At 34.6% G+C, this 18,121-nt stretch overlaps 1 protein-coding gene and 1 non-coding gene across 3 annotated transcripts in view; one reads left to right on the plus strand and one right to left on the minus strand.

The window, feature by feature from the left end:
• CLINT1 (clathrin interactor 1) overlaps positions 1-18,121 on the plus strand; it is a 58,892-nt gene that overhangs the window by 36,162 nt on the left and 4,609 nt on the right. For both annotated transcript variants that reach the window (XM_040630358.1, XM_040630359.1), the window contains exons 6-10: positions 463-640; positions 4,508-4,754; positions 6,755-6,824; positions 13,835-13,909; positions 17,686-17,978. In XM_040630358.1, the coding sequence (XP_040486292.1) occupies positions 463-640; positions 4,508-4,754; positions 6,755-6,824; positions 13,835-13,909; positions 17,686-17,978 (863 nt within the window). The remainder of the gene's footprint in view (positions 1-462; positions 641-4,507; positions 4,755-6,754; positions 6,825-13,834; positions 13,910-17,685; positions 17,979-18,121) is intronic.
• On the minus strand, positions 1,289-1,392 carry LOC121102799. Its single transcript, XR_005834921.1, has one exon. It is a non-coding gene; the product is annotated as a U6 spliceosomal RNA (small nuclear RNA).

Here is an 18,121-nt window from a genome sequence, read left to right on the forward strand (position 1 = left end):
TAGCATTCAGAGTACTGTCTCTTATAGTTGCTGTTTTTTAAGAGACTATTGCTGTCCAATATTTTTCTAATAATTGAAGAACCATTAAGAGACAGGAGTGAAATATAATGCATTATGTGACTTTTGTAAAAAAAACATTTCCATTTCTCTTTGGCTTATATAGCCTGTGTTGGTTTTTGTGTTTTCCTTTACTCTTTTAAGAACTTCCTGATATGCTGTGCTGTGCATTAAGGTTGTGTAAGTTTTCATAAACAAAAGCTTTTGAATCTGCATTCCTGCCACTTAATGACTGGCACTACATGCTGTGCCTTGCTGTAATTGTGTTGATTCAGCACTGTGGGAGCTTTCTGTTTTCCTTTGAAAACTATTTTATTATGAGGAAAAGCTTCAGAAATAAGGACTGTAGACACCTTTTGAATTTAATGTCCTTAGAGTTGCTTTTCTTTTTAATGCTTTATATAGGTGAAAGATATGATCCTGAACCCAAATCAAAATGGGATGAAGAGTGGGATAAAAACAAGAGTGCTTTTCCATTCAGTGATAAATTAGGTGAACTGAGTGATAAAATTGGAAGCACAATTGATGACACCATCAGCAAGTTCCGGAGGAAAGATAGAGAAGACTCTCCAGAAAGATGCAGGTATTAACACTTTGTTTCCTGGGTCTCTTGAAAAGGGTGCTAAATTTTTGCAGCTGGGTTTTTGTTTATCTGAAGTTTAGCTTTTCTTTTTTCTTATTAGATTTTCTTTTCTTTTTTTTTAAGATTTTATTTATTTATTTGACAGAGATAGAGACAGCCAGCGAGAGAGGGAACACAAGCAGGGGGAGTGGGAGAGGAAGAAGCAGGCTCATAGCGGAGGAGCCTGATGTGGGGCTCGATCCCATAACGCCGGGATCACGCCCTGAGCTGAAGGCAGACGCCTAACCGCTGTGCCACCCAGGCGCCCCAATATTTTCTTTTTTAGAGCAGTTTTAGGTTCACAGAAAAATTGTACATAAAGTAACAGAGTTGCCATGTTAACCCCCCATCTTGCACATGGTCACGTGCATGCACGCGTGTGCACACACACGCGCACACGCACACACACACACAGTTTCTCCTGTTACTAACATCTTGTGTTAGTGTGGTACATTTATTAACAATTGAAAGCCAATATTGATATACTGTTCTTAACTAAAATCTGTTGTTTGCATTAGGGTTCACTATGTTGTGCAATTGAGAAATGCCTAATATCCACCATTATAGAACCATACAGGATAGTTGCACTGCTCTAAAAATGCCCTGTGTAAAAATGTGGAATGATTCATGAATTTGCATGTCATCCCTGCACAGGGGCCATGCTCATCTCTATATTGTTCCAGTTTTAGTGCATTTGTTGCTGATGTGAGCATTCTGCAGCTGTTTTTAAGATGCTCGGTCAAACGTTACTTTGTATCAATACAAAGTACTGATACACTTTCCGTGTTGTCTGTGTCCATTTATTTCTAAAGTTGATCACATTTTCTATGTTTTTATTCAGGCTATTTATTGAAAAAAAAATTTCCCAGTAAGAACTTTCGTAGCTCATTTTGTATTTGGGCATCAGATCACCCAGCCATCTAAGTTATTGCTAAGGGATAATGAAGTTTATTAATAACAAAATTAAGTTTAAACAAAAGTTAAAGGGTTTGAAATGTAACTCTTTCTGTGACATTTTATTATGATTTCATGGCAGTGTTACAGGAAAAAAAAACCCAAATGAATTTTTAATCTAAAATATTTTCGAGTGTAGATCTGTATTTTCATAAACTATATTTTCTGATGTTAGGGCATTTGTATTTTGTTATACGTAGAACAGTACTTTAACTTTTCAGCATTCACTTTTTGTTCTTACCTACCAATATAGTTATAAGCTATATAAAAGTTAAAAGGACAATGTATATATTCGTAGCCCTTCATTTGCAAGGCAAGTTTTACAAGTTCTTTGTCATTTGTGCCTCAGAGTATTTCTATTAGATAGGCTAGATCAAGGATTTTACCCTTATTTTTTAGAAGTAAAACCTGATGCCTACTCAGGCTGTGTGGAACTTTCCTAAGGTAACAGTGATGGAGCTGTTCCTTCAAGTGAGTTCTTGTAATAAGTACCATCTCTCTCTCTTTTTTTTTTTTTCCTAAAAAAAAAAAAAATCTTAATAGTTCGGATTTAGGGGTCACTAAAAAGAAGTAAAAATAAAAATATAATTTTGAAACAATTTTAAAATACTTTAGTGTCTTTGGTATGTTTCTGTATTTATTAAATTTCTAAAATGCTTGTCTTTTTCAAGACTCTTTCTAGAATATAATCTTTGAAGAGCCAAAATTTACTTTTCATACTTTAAATATATCTGTTTTACCACTACATTTTTAGCTCTTTGATACTGAAGAGTACGTACGTTACAATAAGCACTAAACTTGGGAAACTGTGCCTACTCAAATATTCTGTGACTATTCTATTTTTTCTCTCATTACTGTTCTCATGGCCTGTGTGTTTACGTTTTTAGTTTGGTTTAGAAAACATATGGGGCGCCTGGGTGGCACAGCGGTTAAGCGTCTGCCTTTGGCTCAGGGCGTGATCCTGGCGTTCTGGGATCGAGCCCCACATCAGGTTCCTCTGCTGTGAGCCTGCTTCTTCCTCTCCCACTCCCCCTGCTTGTGTTCCCTCTCTCGCTGGCTGTCTCTATCTCTGTCAAATAAATAAATAAAATCTTTAAAAAAAAAAAAAAAGAAAACATAGTGGTCACATAATCTGTTGCCATCTCCTGAAGAGATGTGGAGCTTAGGTAGGTAGGCTGATTAGAGATCTATGTACATTCTTGTTTGTCGCTTTGCCCTGCCACCCTTAATTTTTCTTTCCTTGCTTTGCCTTTTTTTTTTTTCCTGTTTTCTCCCTTAATTTTTTTTTTTTCAAATATTACCTCTATGACAGGTTCTGCTAGAGTTCCCAAATTGTTTATATATTCAGGTTTAAAAGAGTAAAAATAGAGTGTGTATTATTCATCATAGTATCTGAAGAGCACACCAGGCACGACTTTACCTCTTTATTTGTGAAAAAAAGAGTAGACTTTTAGACAAAGTTGCATGTGACCTCTGGCATGTTACCAAAATGTCAGACTTATTATTAGTCCATTATTAGAGTCAGGAATTCTTGAACATTGATCAGATATGAAGCTTCCATTTCATTGTGTGCTAGTTAGTTTTATATTCTCAACATATAAAGAAATTATCTTGCACTGAAATAAAATTGGACATCAGAAAGGTAAGAAATTTTAGTTTTACTTATAGGGCTGATGGGGGGAATCTTCAGGTCATCTGTTGCTGAGAAATTGGTAGGAGATAGGGCTTTTGAACACTTAATCGGAACCTGTAGATTCCCTAAAATGTTTGTAGATAAAATTACATTTAACCCTTTGCTCTATGTGAAAAGCTTTTCTTGATCCTTAATTTATAGAGGTTCCAGATTGATTTATATTTAAGTAGAAATTGCTTTAGATTTGTCTGGGGTAAATTAGTATGGTTTTAAGGAGAATTTTAAGTGTTTTATTTCAGAATATTTATAAATTAAACTACTTAAATTAAGTAATATAGGTAATGGAACATATTTCAGGTAATTTTTCTTTGTCCTGCTTGCACCAGGAGAAAAACCTCCATGCTTTATTACTGAAGAACAAATTAGTGCTGACGTTTTAAATTTGTGGCATATGAAAAACCTGGTTTTTTAAATTATTATACTATACTATATATTATTATACTTCTTTTGCCCTATTAAAAAAGGGAAAAATTGTTTTGAGTATGCCTAAAAAGGAATTATTTTGAAACATTTTAAATATACTTGTTTCCTGTAAAGCAATTTTCATAGTAAGGTAAAAGTTGATCTCCTTATACTATAGTAAAATAGCACACTGTTGTTGTAAAGTGCAATATTCCTATTGTTTTGCATTTACAGGGGAGCGTTTAATCATTTGAATTTAGTTAGGATAGCGTTGAAAATTTGTCCACCGAAATTTAATATTTTATTATGTATTTGTATGAGTATATGAGTCAGTGACAGAATTGTTAAATAGGACTATAGTTTGCACACAATCCATTTCAAGAAAATGGTCATCAAATGCAGATGTTCGAGTTCACAGGATCTCATCAGTTGATTCTGATATAATACTGCCATTTTATTTTTTAATTAAACTTCAGATCTGTAATACATAAACACTTGAATTACTTCAGACTTTTTTTGTTTGTACACATTTATGTAAATATGTTTTTGTAGCGGTGTTTTAGACTTACCTAGGGAATTGAGCGGGTTCCCATTTCCCCTCCCCATCACATACATATCATTATTCAGATAGCTTAGATAACATTCTGTTGATCCCTGTCAAATAGAGTATGGAATTTTGGAGTTACTGCATTTGAAATTCTTTAGCTCAAATCACTGAGGGCTCCATTTAAAAATAATCCCTAGTCTTATTATTTTGCTTCATTTTTAATATCTTTTAGCGACAGTGATGAGGAAAAGAAAGCAAGAAGAGGCAGATCTCCCAAAGGTGAATTCAAAGATGAAGAGGAGACTGTGACGACAAAGCATATCCATATCACACAGGCCACAGAGACCACCACAACCAGACACAAGCGCACAGCGAATCCTTCCAAAACCATTGATCTTGGAGCAGCGGCACATTATACAGGGGACAAAGCAAGTCCAGATCAGAATGCTTCAACTCATACACCTCAGTCTTCACTTAAGGTGAGAAAGGCATGAGTTTGCACACACTACACAGTTTTATTCTTATAGATTACTTCTAGAATTACTGCATTAATAGGGTTGGGCATTCCTAGGCAATCATATTAATTATAGATCGTCTGGCTTGTGTTACTCAGAGTCATTAATAATCAGAAATCTCTTTGGGGGAAGAAACCTGTCCAGTTGCTGTATGATCACGTATGCACTTTCTTTGAAAGTAGAAATGACACTTTGGGTTCGTTTGGGAAGGGTGGCGAATCAGAGTATAGTGCATTTGTTTCCTTCTAGACACCATCACTGGTTGCCAAACACAGTGAGATTCACTAAAGAAAACAGAGGAGTATTTAGAAGTAAGAAATGACAAAAGAGGACCAACTAGATACATAGGGGAAATGGTCTCATTTTTATATAGAGATGTTGCCTGTGAAGGGAGGATCATTTGCTTGGTGGTCACTACTGATCAGTAGCACTGCCTTCTTCATTTGTTTTTCATTCACCCATGGAAGTGAAATCCACCTACTAGATACCTGGCCACAAGCTAGTATTTTGTCAGTCTCCCCCCGCCTAGTGTTTACCCAGCTTGTGTCTTTCCATGAGAAGTAGCAAAAGGCTAGGGAAAACATTTTTCTAATGTATCCTGCAGGTTGTAGTTAACTCTAAAAATAAAGCTAGTCGTACTTAGTGGCAAGAACAAGTTCTCTGTCAAGTTTTGCCAAGTGTCTTCTGTGTATAATTGCACCTATGTTTTTAGTTTTGATGAAAACCTCAATTAAAACTCAACTCTAATTGTAGTTAAAGAGGGGAAATGGCTCTGTTAGTTCTTTGTGGTCTTAGATTTCCCCTGCTATAGATACAGTTAGCTTACTGACGGCTGTACTGGATCTGGTAGATAGTCATAATTAAAACCTGAATACATATGGCTGTTATAGGGACAATTCATGTACGGTTGCACAAGGAAAATCATCCAAACTGTATAACTTAACAATAAAATATTTGTATCTTAAGAGATTTTAAATATCAGTTTGTAATATAGCCTAAATATATGTCATTCTGCCATAAGTATTTCACATTTATAGTGTAAGCTTTGTGATTTTTTTTTTTTTAACCACAAAAATAAAGTCTAGAAGGCTAGAGTTTTTGGAAAATTACTCAACTGCTTGCATCTCTTTCAATCTCAAGGCCTTTTTGAACCAGCATATAGTATTTTAATCTCCAAGGCTCAAATTAACATGCTTTAGGAACATACAGTGTTTCCCTGTTGTCTAGCAATTCTGTTCTAATTTATCGTATATGTATTGAACATACAGGACATTTGCATCAAGGTACTTAGGACCATAGGGAAGAGAAAAAATCATATTATAAACTCCAGCCCCACATTTTAGTTTGGGAACTAAATGTGAAGCAATTAGATGTGAAGGTAAATCAAACAACATAGAGTGACTTATGTGGTATACAGATAGTTATCAAAGAATCCTAGAATCATAAAATCGTAGAATTTTAGAGCTGGATAGGATCTTGGTCTCTAATCCAGTGGATCTCAGACCTTCTTATGGGATTCTCGAGGGAATTCTCAAGGGAGCTTTGTCAGACTTGTATAGGCCAAGATCCCACGCTGGGCAGTTGTGACTCAATATGTTGTGATGGGCTGGGGCATAAGTATTTTTTAGTGCTTCTCAAATGCTTCTGATATATAGCATTAAGATTTGAGTGGGATCTGGAAGGTATGTTTTCCAGAGTGAAATGCAGTAGGAAAAGAAATGAGTTAGGGAAAGCAGTGTAGATGATGTTAGGGATTTTACAGTGCTAGGAATAGAATTACTTAAAAATAACTATCTCCATAAGACTTCAAGGTCACTTCTCTTTTTTCAGAAAACTAAATGTACCCTTATTAAGATGTTACAGTATTTGTGTCTAAGTTGAGAATCAGAGATGACTAGAGCAGGTTTAGGAAAAATAGTAGAAATTTGTTTTCGAAGCATATTAAGTTCTGTGTGTGTTTTCAGACTTCAGTGCCTAGCAGCAAGTCATCTGGTGACCTTGTTGATCTGTTTGATGGCACTAGCCAATCGACAGGTAAGCTTTCACATTGGCTTTTTTCTTTTTAGTAACCCTGATTTCAGAGTAATTTTTCAAAATGCCAAATAAAGGATAGAATGAAAAATAATTTTTTTTGCATTGCATTTATTTTTAATGCGAAATTAGCCTTGAGTATTATTTGGGAAAAGATGTTTAATTCCCTAACGTAAAGAGGAGTGCTTAAATATTTGACCAATGATTCAGTAATATCTCTCTGTCTCTTTAATTTCTTAGTGCTGAACGGGGTCCTTTGCTTTCTCTATAAGCAAAATGTACTGCTCTGCCCATTTTACTGTCTTTCCTTAAATCTTAATTCTGGCTCTCAGCATCAGCTGTAGTAGAGTTCATTTAAACTTTTTACTCAACTATTCAAGTATTTATTGACCCAGACACTGGTCTGCGTGCTTGCGATATAATGCTTAGTGAAACAAAGTTCTTGCCCTCCTAGGAAGGTCAGGTGGAAGAAGTAATCATTAATCAAAGAGTCACAAATAGTTACCTAGTTATAAACATGCTGAGAGCTTTGGAGGAAAGGGGCATCCTATGAAAGTAAGTAATCACCTACCTGACATATTTTAAGGAGGCCATAGCAAAACAGTAGTCTCTTTACCAAGATTTTCTTAGAGATAGGATTAATGATTTCTTCAGTTAGCTTTTCAGTACAAGCCAGATTTGATTTGAATAAGTCCCTATATATTGTTTTAAACAAAATTGGCATTTTGGGTTTCATTTGATGATTATGGGGTTCTAATAAAGTCCTGTGCTACAACAGCTTAAGAAATACAACTTCTGTTTAAGATGATCTTTCCCAACCTGTTTAAAGTTTATTTCGCATTAAAATGTAGATGGCAGGATTGGTGTATAAGTAATGTGCAAAGTAAATCTGTTGTTCTCGATGTTTGTAGTGATTTTTCAAAAGCGAATTGTTTTAAAATTTACATTAGTGCTTAAATAGAAGTCTGTGATGGAAATTACTTTTCATTGATAGTTTAGTACATGTAATTAATAGAAAGTCTTCTCTTATTTTCTCCTCCTCCTTGCCCACTATCCTAAAATTCCTGGACTGGAATTGAACTTCATGGGGCATCTGGTTCCAACCAAGTTTCTGAGCTTCTTTAGTTCCTGTTCCCTTTTTTCTATAACTCTTAACTGTTCCTAAAATTATTCTATAAACTCCATTGAACTGTCATGCCCAAGGTTACAAACAACTATGTCAGATGTTTAACAGTTTATGTGGTGTCTTTTTATATGTTTAAAATCTTAACTGTGGGGGCGTCTGGCTGGCTCAGTTGGTTAAGCATCTGCCTTCAGCTCCTCAGGCCATGCTCTCAGGGTCCTGGGGTCAAGCCCTGCATCTCCCTGCTTCTCCCTGTCCCTCTGCATCCTGCTCCCTCTGGTTGTGCTCTTTCTCTCTGTGTCAAATAAATCTTTAAAAGAAATAAAATAATCTAAACTGTAGTATTAACTGTTAGTGTGTAGTCATATGATACAGACATAGTGTCACAGAATATCAACTATTTTGGACTTCCTGGCATGAAATATTAAGGAGCCCCTTTCATGCGTCTAGAAAGTTTTAATGGAGCGATCAGAGAAGAATTAACTAGGAAGGTCAGATGAGTGATGTAACTTTTTTCCTCAGTGATACCAGGATTGCTTTGAACAGAGAGAATTATTAAATACCAACATGCTTCCTTTGCTTGGCAAGAAACCATAGACTGCTTTTTCTTCTCCAGTGCAAACAGTAGATTGACTAATTAAATAGAAGTAGCAATTAATATTAATGTAGCAATTGAGACAAAGTCTGAATGAAATCTGGGAAGTTTCTTAATGTTTGTTTTATCATAATATTCTCTAAAAACAACTGAATATGGGTCTACATCAGAATTATTTTTTAAAGTTATCTTCTGTTTGAAACAGTATGCTTATTACCCAGTTTGTGTAGAACCCCCTCCAATCAGTACATAAATTTTCTTACCCCAAATCTCTACTTAAATACTTTAAGTAATATATTTCAAATTGATTTTAGCAGTGGAAAAAAATATTGGCTATTAAATCTTTAGCACCTACACATGAAAACGTCTAAGAATCTACCGTATTAATAATAGCATTGCTGTTTGGTATGCCGTTGGGCGTCATTTACACATGTGCCTGTGCTTACAGTATTACCGTCATCCAAGTAATACGGGCATGAACTGTAAACCTAAGCAGATACGGCAGCATCTGTACCTCTCACCAGAAAAATACGTCCTATGAGAATATGCTCAGATTTTCTTTTTTTTTTTTTTATATGTTGCTACATCCTTTTTGTTAACATCTTCAAAAGTATGTATGGTAAAATCATTGGAGAATATCTACCAAGCTTTAAAATGTGCATGTGAAACCCATTCACCAAGAATCCCATCACCACGATGATGTTCTTTTTAAAAATCTATACTCTGTATGGTGACTAACATAATATAATAAAAAAATATTATTGTAATAAAAAAAATCTATAAGGATATTGTGGTGGCTTTTACATATAGTATATTTCTAAGTAAACATTTTAAAAAAGGAATTAACTTTACAGTATTTAGAAAATAAGCCAGTTAAAACTAGAATGCCAAAAACATCCCACTTCATTTTTTACTGTATCTCACATTTATAAAAGTCCTCATTGTCTCCTTTGTCCCTTTTTAATTAAGGAATTTAGGTCTTGATTGTCATACTATTCCGTAAGTTACCTCTAGTACAATAAATGAGGTTGAAGAGAGAATACACCATTGTCAGTACAAATAGAGGGCCATTACATGACTTGCAATATGTTTTGGATTCTTTTTTTTTCTTAGTTTAAAAATTGTTATAAAGATTAAGGTATGTCAAATCCAAAATGTTGATTACATTTCTGTTTGAACCTATTGCCTTGTACCCAGTAATCACAAAAATTACTTGAGGATATTTGCATGAATATGAACCATGTTGTTACATATTCGGTGCACTGACTTGTATGTTACAATTGCCATGGGGTTGTCTCTAGTTTAAGCCAAGTTTACTAAAAATAATTTTTTTAACATATTCTCTTCACTAATTAAAAGTGCATGCTCATTTTAGAAATTTGACGGAAAACAAGTAATTCACCGTGACTTGGATGCATAATAATTTGGGTGAATACTCTTTTTTTTTTTAAGTACATTTTCTATATATTCACTCAATATGTTAAACATTTATTACATGGCAGATCTTTTTCAGGCTTTTGATAAAGCTTTTATTTTTCTGTTCTCATGACCATTTCCCTATGATCATTGGTATTCTTTTATGGACTTGTAATTGCTTTATATCTTAACGATGTATGGGTATGCTGTAATTTATTTAACCAGACAAGCTCCTATTTTTTGGGTGTTAGGTTTTGTTTTGTTTTGTTTTCCAAATTTTTCTCTATTACAGTAGTGGAGTAGCATCTTTCAAAAGCATCCAGTTTGGTAAGGAGAAAATAGTATTTCATTTTATTTTGCATTCGTTTGATGCCTGAGTTTGAATACTTTTCATGTGCTTATTGGGCAGTTATAAGTTGTCTTTTCATGTTCCTTTGTCCATTTCTTTTAGTGGGGGTATTCATCCTTAGTGTTTTAAATACAAACTTTATATATATATATTAACCTTTGTCATACATTTTTTTGTGTTTTGTCAGTTCTTTTAATTTTATATTTATTAGAATTCTTGCACAAGTTCATTTTTTATAATGTAATCTAGATGAAATTCTTTGTTGAAGAAAATTTTCATTTGAAGTTTAAACACTGTCTGGTTCAGGTTTTTCCTGTTCACAGTATTGCTTTGGAAAATACATGTTCCCAGCTGGTGATTGTAAATAACCTCCTTACTATCCTGAAAAGGCAGATGGAAATGGTTCATTTATAATGACAGCTCTCATGTGGGAATCTTGAAGGATAGCTCTTGTTGTGAAATTTAGCAATCTTCCACATGCAGCAATTTTTGGTACACTCTTTTATTTAAATTCCCTTAGATAGAAGTTATCTGGGGAAATGCTGCAGTATAGAAAATTTCTGTTGAATTTAAGCATTGGTATGAATAACATCACACAGGTAAAGATAGTCCCTCCAAGGAGAAAGAAACTTTTCCTAAAAGAAACAGATTTTAAAATATTGAGATATTTTGAGATCGTTTTCAGAGCTGAAGATCACATTGTGTAAAACCCAAGGAGAAGCATAATCTGTGGCACTTCAAAAGATTAGAGAAAACTTAAGTCCTTTTCAAGAAAAGGTGGCTTCTATACTTACGTGTGTTGCCATTCTTTACTTGCAGTATGCTTAAATTGGTTATGTTGAAATCCAACTCCCTATAGTATGGATGGAGAGGTATAATAATTGCTGTAGATAAGTTATGAATACAAAATAATTTTAGTTCAGATGTTAGAAGGTAAAGCAGTGGACTAACAAAGTAGGTGATTATCTGAAATACTAAATCAGGATATGACAAAAATAAAATATCTTACCCTGTTTGAAGTTATGATCCTGTAGTATTCAAGTGCCTTTTTCTGCATCATGCACTTTCTTTGTAGCCCAGACTGGATAAGATTTGAAAATTCCTCACTTGTTTAGCATAAAAAATTACATATTGATGTTTATTCACTGCTGGATGAAGCAAATAAAAATAATTCCTAATTTTCAAATCCCTTAATGTTCTAGCAAATGATTAACTGTCATTCTGTTACCTAACAGTATACTTTGATCAATATTTTTAACATGAAGGAACAATACAGAAGACAAATTTATGAATATAAAGCAGCAACTATTTGCAATTTTCATTTCCCTGCTAGTTTTTATTAATATATATACTTGTTTATATAGTTTAAAAATGTAGCTCATTGTTCTGTTTATGCCCCTCACCACATTTTATCATGATTATGTATCTTTGAAGAAGAGAAAAACGAATCACTGTGATATTATACTTTGGATAAAGCAAAAGTAGCCAGATGAGCTATATTGTTGGTAGGAGTTGAGAACCTTGGCCTTGGTGGGAGTTAGTTCATGGTGGGTGAGGTTATATGTGAATATGTGCCTCTGTAATGAGGTAAAGAAATAGGAAATTTGTTATGCTTGCTGATAGTTGACTACAGTAAATGTGCATTATGCTTGCTGATAGTTGACTACAGTAAATGTGCATTAAAAAGAAATACCAAGTACACATGTATCAGAAACTGATTTGTTCCTTTTATTACTGCTGGCCATTTATTAAGAAGGGAAGATGGTTCTAGTTTAATTAACCCAGTTGAGTGTAGCAGATGGGGCAGAATGTCTTACAGCGATAAGACAATTCAGAAATGGCACCAGATGTTGGAATCTGTCCCTGGTGGTATTTGAGTGCAGCCCAGATGTTCCAGTCCCACCTGGCTAGTTTCTAAGCACTGCAGGCTAAGCAGCTGTGATGTAACCTATATAATGTTCGCATAACACTAAAAACACCATAATTGAACTGCTGCTCTAAACTTCTAAGGTTGTGACTCTTAAGAGTGAAATCTTTAAGGACAAAGAAAAATAAGGACAGCTATTTAAGGTTTTAGATCTTTTGGCTATTGCTATTTCATTGATAACTGAATTGGACAGAAATGGAATATTAAAATTCAGTATAATATTGTTCAAATTGTAGGTAAAAGTAAATATTCTTACCCGAGTAATGTTTACAAATAAAAATTTGTATGCGAATGTGCTGTTAACGCACAGAGATTGATTTGCAGCCTTTGGATCTCACCTCTTTAAAAACACCAGTCTAGAAGTAGCAAAAGGCTGTTATTTTTTCATGTATTAAAAATGTAAGTATTTGCCTGTTCGTGGAGTAGACAATAGAAAACAAATAGTCCTCCAAAATGATTGCATTCATTTTTTCCTATGTAGCTATTAAAACTGATATTTATGCAAATCAACCTCAAAAATGTTTCCCTTTTTATTTAAAAAAATTTCAAACCTATAGAAACTCTGCCACATTTTCTTCATCTGTCTCTAGATCATTTTTATTGTTTATTATATCCCGTTTGTTTATAGTGTACCATTTGAGAGAAAATTGGAAGTACCAGGCCATTTTGCCCCCAAAATACTTAAGCATATATCTTCTTAAAACAGGGATATTCTCCTTTATAATCACAATATAATTACCATACTTGGGAAATTTATACAGACCATTTTCAGATTTCCCTGATGTCTCAGTTATGTCATTTCAGGATAGCGCTTTTATAAAAAAATCCAGAATCCAGTCAGAGATCATACATTTCATTTACTTGTCATGTTTCTTTAGGCTCCTTTAATCTGTAGCAGCCCCAGTCTTCTTTGTCTTTTATGATGTTGACATTTTCTGAAGAGTCTGGAGAGTTGTTTTGCAAAGTGTCCCTCAGTTTGTAATTTGTCTGATTCATTCCTCGTGATTACATTGCGGTTAAGTATTTTTGGCTGGAATTCTTAACACAGGTGATTATCTCCTTTTCAATCCCTTGCATTAAAGGGCCCCTGAATACTATTTTGTCTGGTTATTAGTGGCATTAAATTTGATCAGTTGTGTAGGTTGATATCTATTCAGTTTGTCCATTATATAAGTAGCTTCATATCCTTTGTATTTACTAAGTAATCTGTGGGGTGATAGTTGGTGATTATGTGACTATCTCATTCTCTAGCAACATTTTACCCAGGTTGTAGCATCCACCAAAGATTCTTATAAAGAGCATAATTGACTGGATAAACCACAGGGTCCACACTGTGTTCAGGCAATGTAAGTGAGGGATAAACTTTAACCACAAATGTATTGTCACTTACTTACAAGATAAAGCACTGAGGAATGTAAGAGTTTGTGGTAGCTTAAAAGAAACATGGTGGCATGAAAACCTAGATCAACAAACTAGCTTCTGTGATGGGTCGGGAGCCTCTAATATTAGGTAATTTTTAAGTGTGCTGCTAAAATGGCTTCCTGAAATTGCTGTCGGTTCTGTGGTTTTAACAGTTTAACTTTTCTTCATGCTTAATTTCTAGGAGGATCAGCTGATTTATTTGGAGGATTTGCTGACTTTGGCTCAGCTGCTGCATCAGGCAATTTCCCTTCCCAAGGTATGATACAATTGGATTGGCCAGAAATCGAGGGGCAGTGAAAAGGTTATCAAGACCCAACAATTCCTTCTCTACCAAATAAGCTGCTTTTTTTTTTTTTTTTTTTTAAGATTTTATTTATTTGACAGAGATAGTCAGCGAGAGAGGGAACACAAGCAGGGGAAGAAGCAGGCTCATAGCAGAAGAGCCTGATGTGGGGCTCGATCCCAGATCGCCAGGATCACGCCCTGAGCCGAAGGCAGACGCTTAACCACTGTGCCACCCAGGCACCCCCCAAATAAGCTGCTTTTTGATGTCTTACTCCTTGTAGTATTTATAATTCCTGAGTCTTTGAGAATTTATTCACAAAGGTATTTTGTTGCGTCAGTGTCTTAAATGTGCTAAAGAATTAATTAAGTTGCAAACTACTCAGTCAGGCACACCTAAATAAAATTGCCCTTATTTATAAGCGACTCTTGTTTAGGTTGTTTTTTTTTTTTTTTTTTTTTTTTTTTTTTTTTTTTTTGCGGGGGCGGGAACAGCATGGTGGGGAGTGTAAGTATAATCTCAGTTTAGCAGGAAGAATATTATGGTTTATGTTTCGCCTATGTGATAGGATCCCAAGGACATTGGGATTGGGCAGACTATCTTAATAAAATTCATTTCTTTGTAATTTAGATATAGTAAGAGCATTTCTATAAAAAATAACTGAACATTTTAACACATCCTCAAATAACACATCCTCAGGTAAAACTTTCCTTCCATATTAGATTAGAAATTTTAAAATGCCCTCGATTTATTGTGATCATTTTGCAGTATATGCAGATACCAAATCTTGATGTTGTGTACTTGGAACTAACAGTATAGGTTTAAACATCAAGGATTGAGGTGAAGCATTTGTCTTTTTTCCCTTTCTTTATGAATATTTTTACCTTACTGCCTCTGCCATATAGTATGGTAGCTGTTTAACTTTGGAAAAGCTGCTGAGCCTCCAACTTTCTAAAATCGGGAACACCGTTTGACATGGTTCTTTATAAGGATATAAAGTAATGTCTATAGAAGTGTATGGAATAGGGACTAAGCTTGTTATGAAGTGTCCTTTCTTCTTTAAGTTGTAAAGGAGTTGGCTATAGTGGTTTTTTGTATAAAATCTTGTCACTCTGAAGTTTGAGAGATAATATGAAGATTAAGTTATAAATTTTAAACATGAGGTGAGGCAGGGAGAAAAGGTATAATTTAGCTAAATTAGTCTAATTTCAAGTAGAGTTATCGCCATTAGATTAATTGAACTAAAATTTCTATTTAGAAATGTCTGATTTAGTTTTGTGAGGATTTAGGAAGAAAGATACAAAGACTTTAGGGGTGCCTGGTTGGTTCAGTTGTTAAGCATCTGCCTTCGGCTCAGGGCATGACCCCGGCGTTCTGGGATCAATCCCCACATCAGGCTCCTCTGCTGGGAGCCTGCTTCTTCCTCTCCCACCCCCCTGCTTCTGTTTCCTCTCTCGCTGGCTGTCTCTCTCTCTGTCAAATAAATAAATAAAATCTTTTTTTTTAAAAAGATTTTTAAAAAAAGAAAGATACAAAGGCTTTAATCATCTGGGGTTATTTTAATAGCCTACTTGTATATCTGAGTATTTCCCAGAAACCAGAATTGTGGAGTAATTAACTTCATTTTAGAAGTGTGGTTATGTTTTCTAAGGGTTAATACCTTACTTTAGGCAAATCAAGTGGAAGATAAACATTGCCCTAATTTTACAGACTGCCTGTAAAATTCTCAAAGTTTTTATGTATGCAAACTTGCCTACTATGCAAATAATTGGAATATCTTAATGTTGCTAATTGATACATCTCTTCATCTGTATGCGTGTGATTAATATAACCTGATCACCATTACGCAAGGGGCTAAAACTGTTGCAACAATGATTAATCATTTCTGAACAATATATGCCCCACTAGAAATCTTTTCCTCCTATGATTAATCATCTCAGATAAAGTTTTCAGATGGGGCAACACATTTTGCCCCAGTTTCCATTCTTACTCTGTTTTATAGATCAAGCATATAGGAAATTGGCATAAAGTTTACCTTTATCCAGCAAGTCTTTCTTAAATTAATTTGAATTGTTTAATATATTGAACTAATTGTAAAACTCTTAAATCCGTCTTTTTTGTAAAGAAGATCAAAGACATATTTTAGTAAAACCCTAATGAATATTAGACCCGTTCTTGTATTAAATTGTTGGTAGAGAGTGGGTTTGTTAAGTGAATTATTTTCTTTTGAAGGAGCTCACATTTTAATATGGTAATAGAGAAATATAATTTTAAAGACTTAATGTTATTGTTCTCTTTAGATAGTTAGCATAATGAGACACAGTATTGGAGTGGTTGGTTACCTTTTAGGCTAGACAAAATGTATTTCCAAGTTTTAAGTGAACGTGGAGTACAAAGAGATGGTGTTAATTAACTTGAAAATATATACTGTTCTCTTTCAGATGACAGTTTATGTGTAGCTCTTTGTTCACCTTCGCTTTTTCAACTTCCATTAATTCATATTTATGTATTTGTCCCTTTCTTAAAGAAAGATTTGTTTACTTAGAGTCATGCATAGCCTAAAGAATTTTTCTTCAGTATCAATTGCCTTTGTATTTATTGTGTTCCAAATAGTATATGTTTTAGAAGCTTGACCTACACTGTTTTATGGCATACCTAAAGGAAAGAGAATGTGGTGCTTTTGGTCCTCCCCTGCATTTTCACAGTTAATCCATAGTAACAATAATAAACCCTAAATGGCACTTATGTATTAAATTAATGCTCACACAAAAAAATACTTAATCTTCACAACTTAGATTTTTCAAAAAGTGAGATAGAGAGAGGGTTATGTAGCTTTCTTAGGGTCAATTATCTAGTAGTAACAAAATCCATGCTATTAAACACTATGGTCCATTAATTAACCTATTATCAATTTTTATATTACTGAATGCATTAAGTCTTAAACTTGTTATAATTATCTCTAAATGTAATGATAAGAATTCCCCCCCCTTTTTTTAATATTAGCATTGAGTTCCCCTCTTTACCCCGCTTTTTATTTAAATAACTAAATTGAACAGTCCCATTTGAAGCAAGCACAGTACAAAGGTTATGCCATGGCAATCTACAGCCCTTGTGTGGTCAATGAAAGCATGACCAAAAGGGTAAGAACTTCTTATGGAAATTTACTAACCTTACTCTTCATTTTACTGAATGTTTTTTCCCATGCTTTTCTATTTTGTTTCTTTATGAATTTAATCTCATGAATTTGGGGTTTTATTTACATGAGACCATATAAATCATGGTTTGATTTCTCTTTGAACCTTTCCAAATAATGAATGGATGAAATGAGTTGAATTCTCTGATTTTATTGAGTGACTCCTCATGTGAGGATTCTCTATCTCCCAACAAAAAGTTTAACCAGTTAAGTTTTCTTGCTTTTCAGGGTCTTAGGCTAATTCATGTTTGTTTAGCTGGCAGCATATTTGATGATATGCAGACTTAAGTTAAAGGAAAGTTTTGATTGTAATTTCTGTGTATCACCTCAGACCTGCTAAGAGGTGGATTTTACTTTATATGTGGATTTTTTTTTCTTTTGCCACCTTGTTAACATTTGTGGAATATTCATGAGAAAAATAATGTCCAGATGGAGGTGGTACCTGCAGGTGTTAATCTTGATGGACACAGATCAGCTCTAATTTGTTTCAGTTCATAGGTTGTTATTTTGTTCTGCAGATTTCAGAAAGTTTCTTACCCTTATTGTTCCTTCTTAGTTACAGCAACAAGTGGGAATGGAGACTTTGGTGACTGGAGTGCCTTCAACCAAGCCCCATCAGGCCCTGGTGCCTCCAGTGGTGAGCTCTTTGGCGGTGCCTCACAGCCAGCTGTAGAACTTGTCAGTGGCTCACAATCAGCTTTAGGCCCACCTCCAGCTGCCTCAAATTCTTCGGACCTATTTGATCTTATGGGCTCATCCCAGGCAACCATGACATCTTCCCAGAGTATGAATTTCTCTATGATGAGCACTAATACTGTAGGCCTGGGGTTGCCCATGTCAAGATCACAGGTAAGTTGTCTGCCTCCCTTGGAAACTTCGATTCCTAATCTTTGAGATTCTGTAACTAACATAATGGTAGACTAGCATGAGACAGAAAAATAAGCCATACATAGATTGTTTTTGCACATTGCGTTTACCTTACACTCTTTCCC

The sequence above is a fragment of the Ursus maritimus genome, unplaced genomic scaffold (genome assembly GCF_017311325.1).
Source record: "Ursus maritimus isolate PB19 unplaced genomic scaffold, ASM1731132v1 scaffold_15, whole genome shotgun sequence".
Classification (NCBI taxonomy): Eukaryota; Metazoa; Chordata; class Mammalia; order Carnivora; family Ursidae; genus Ursus; species Ursus maritimus.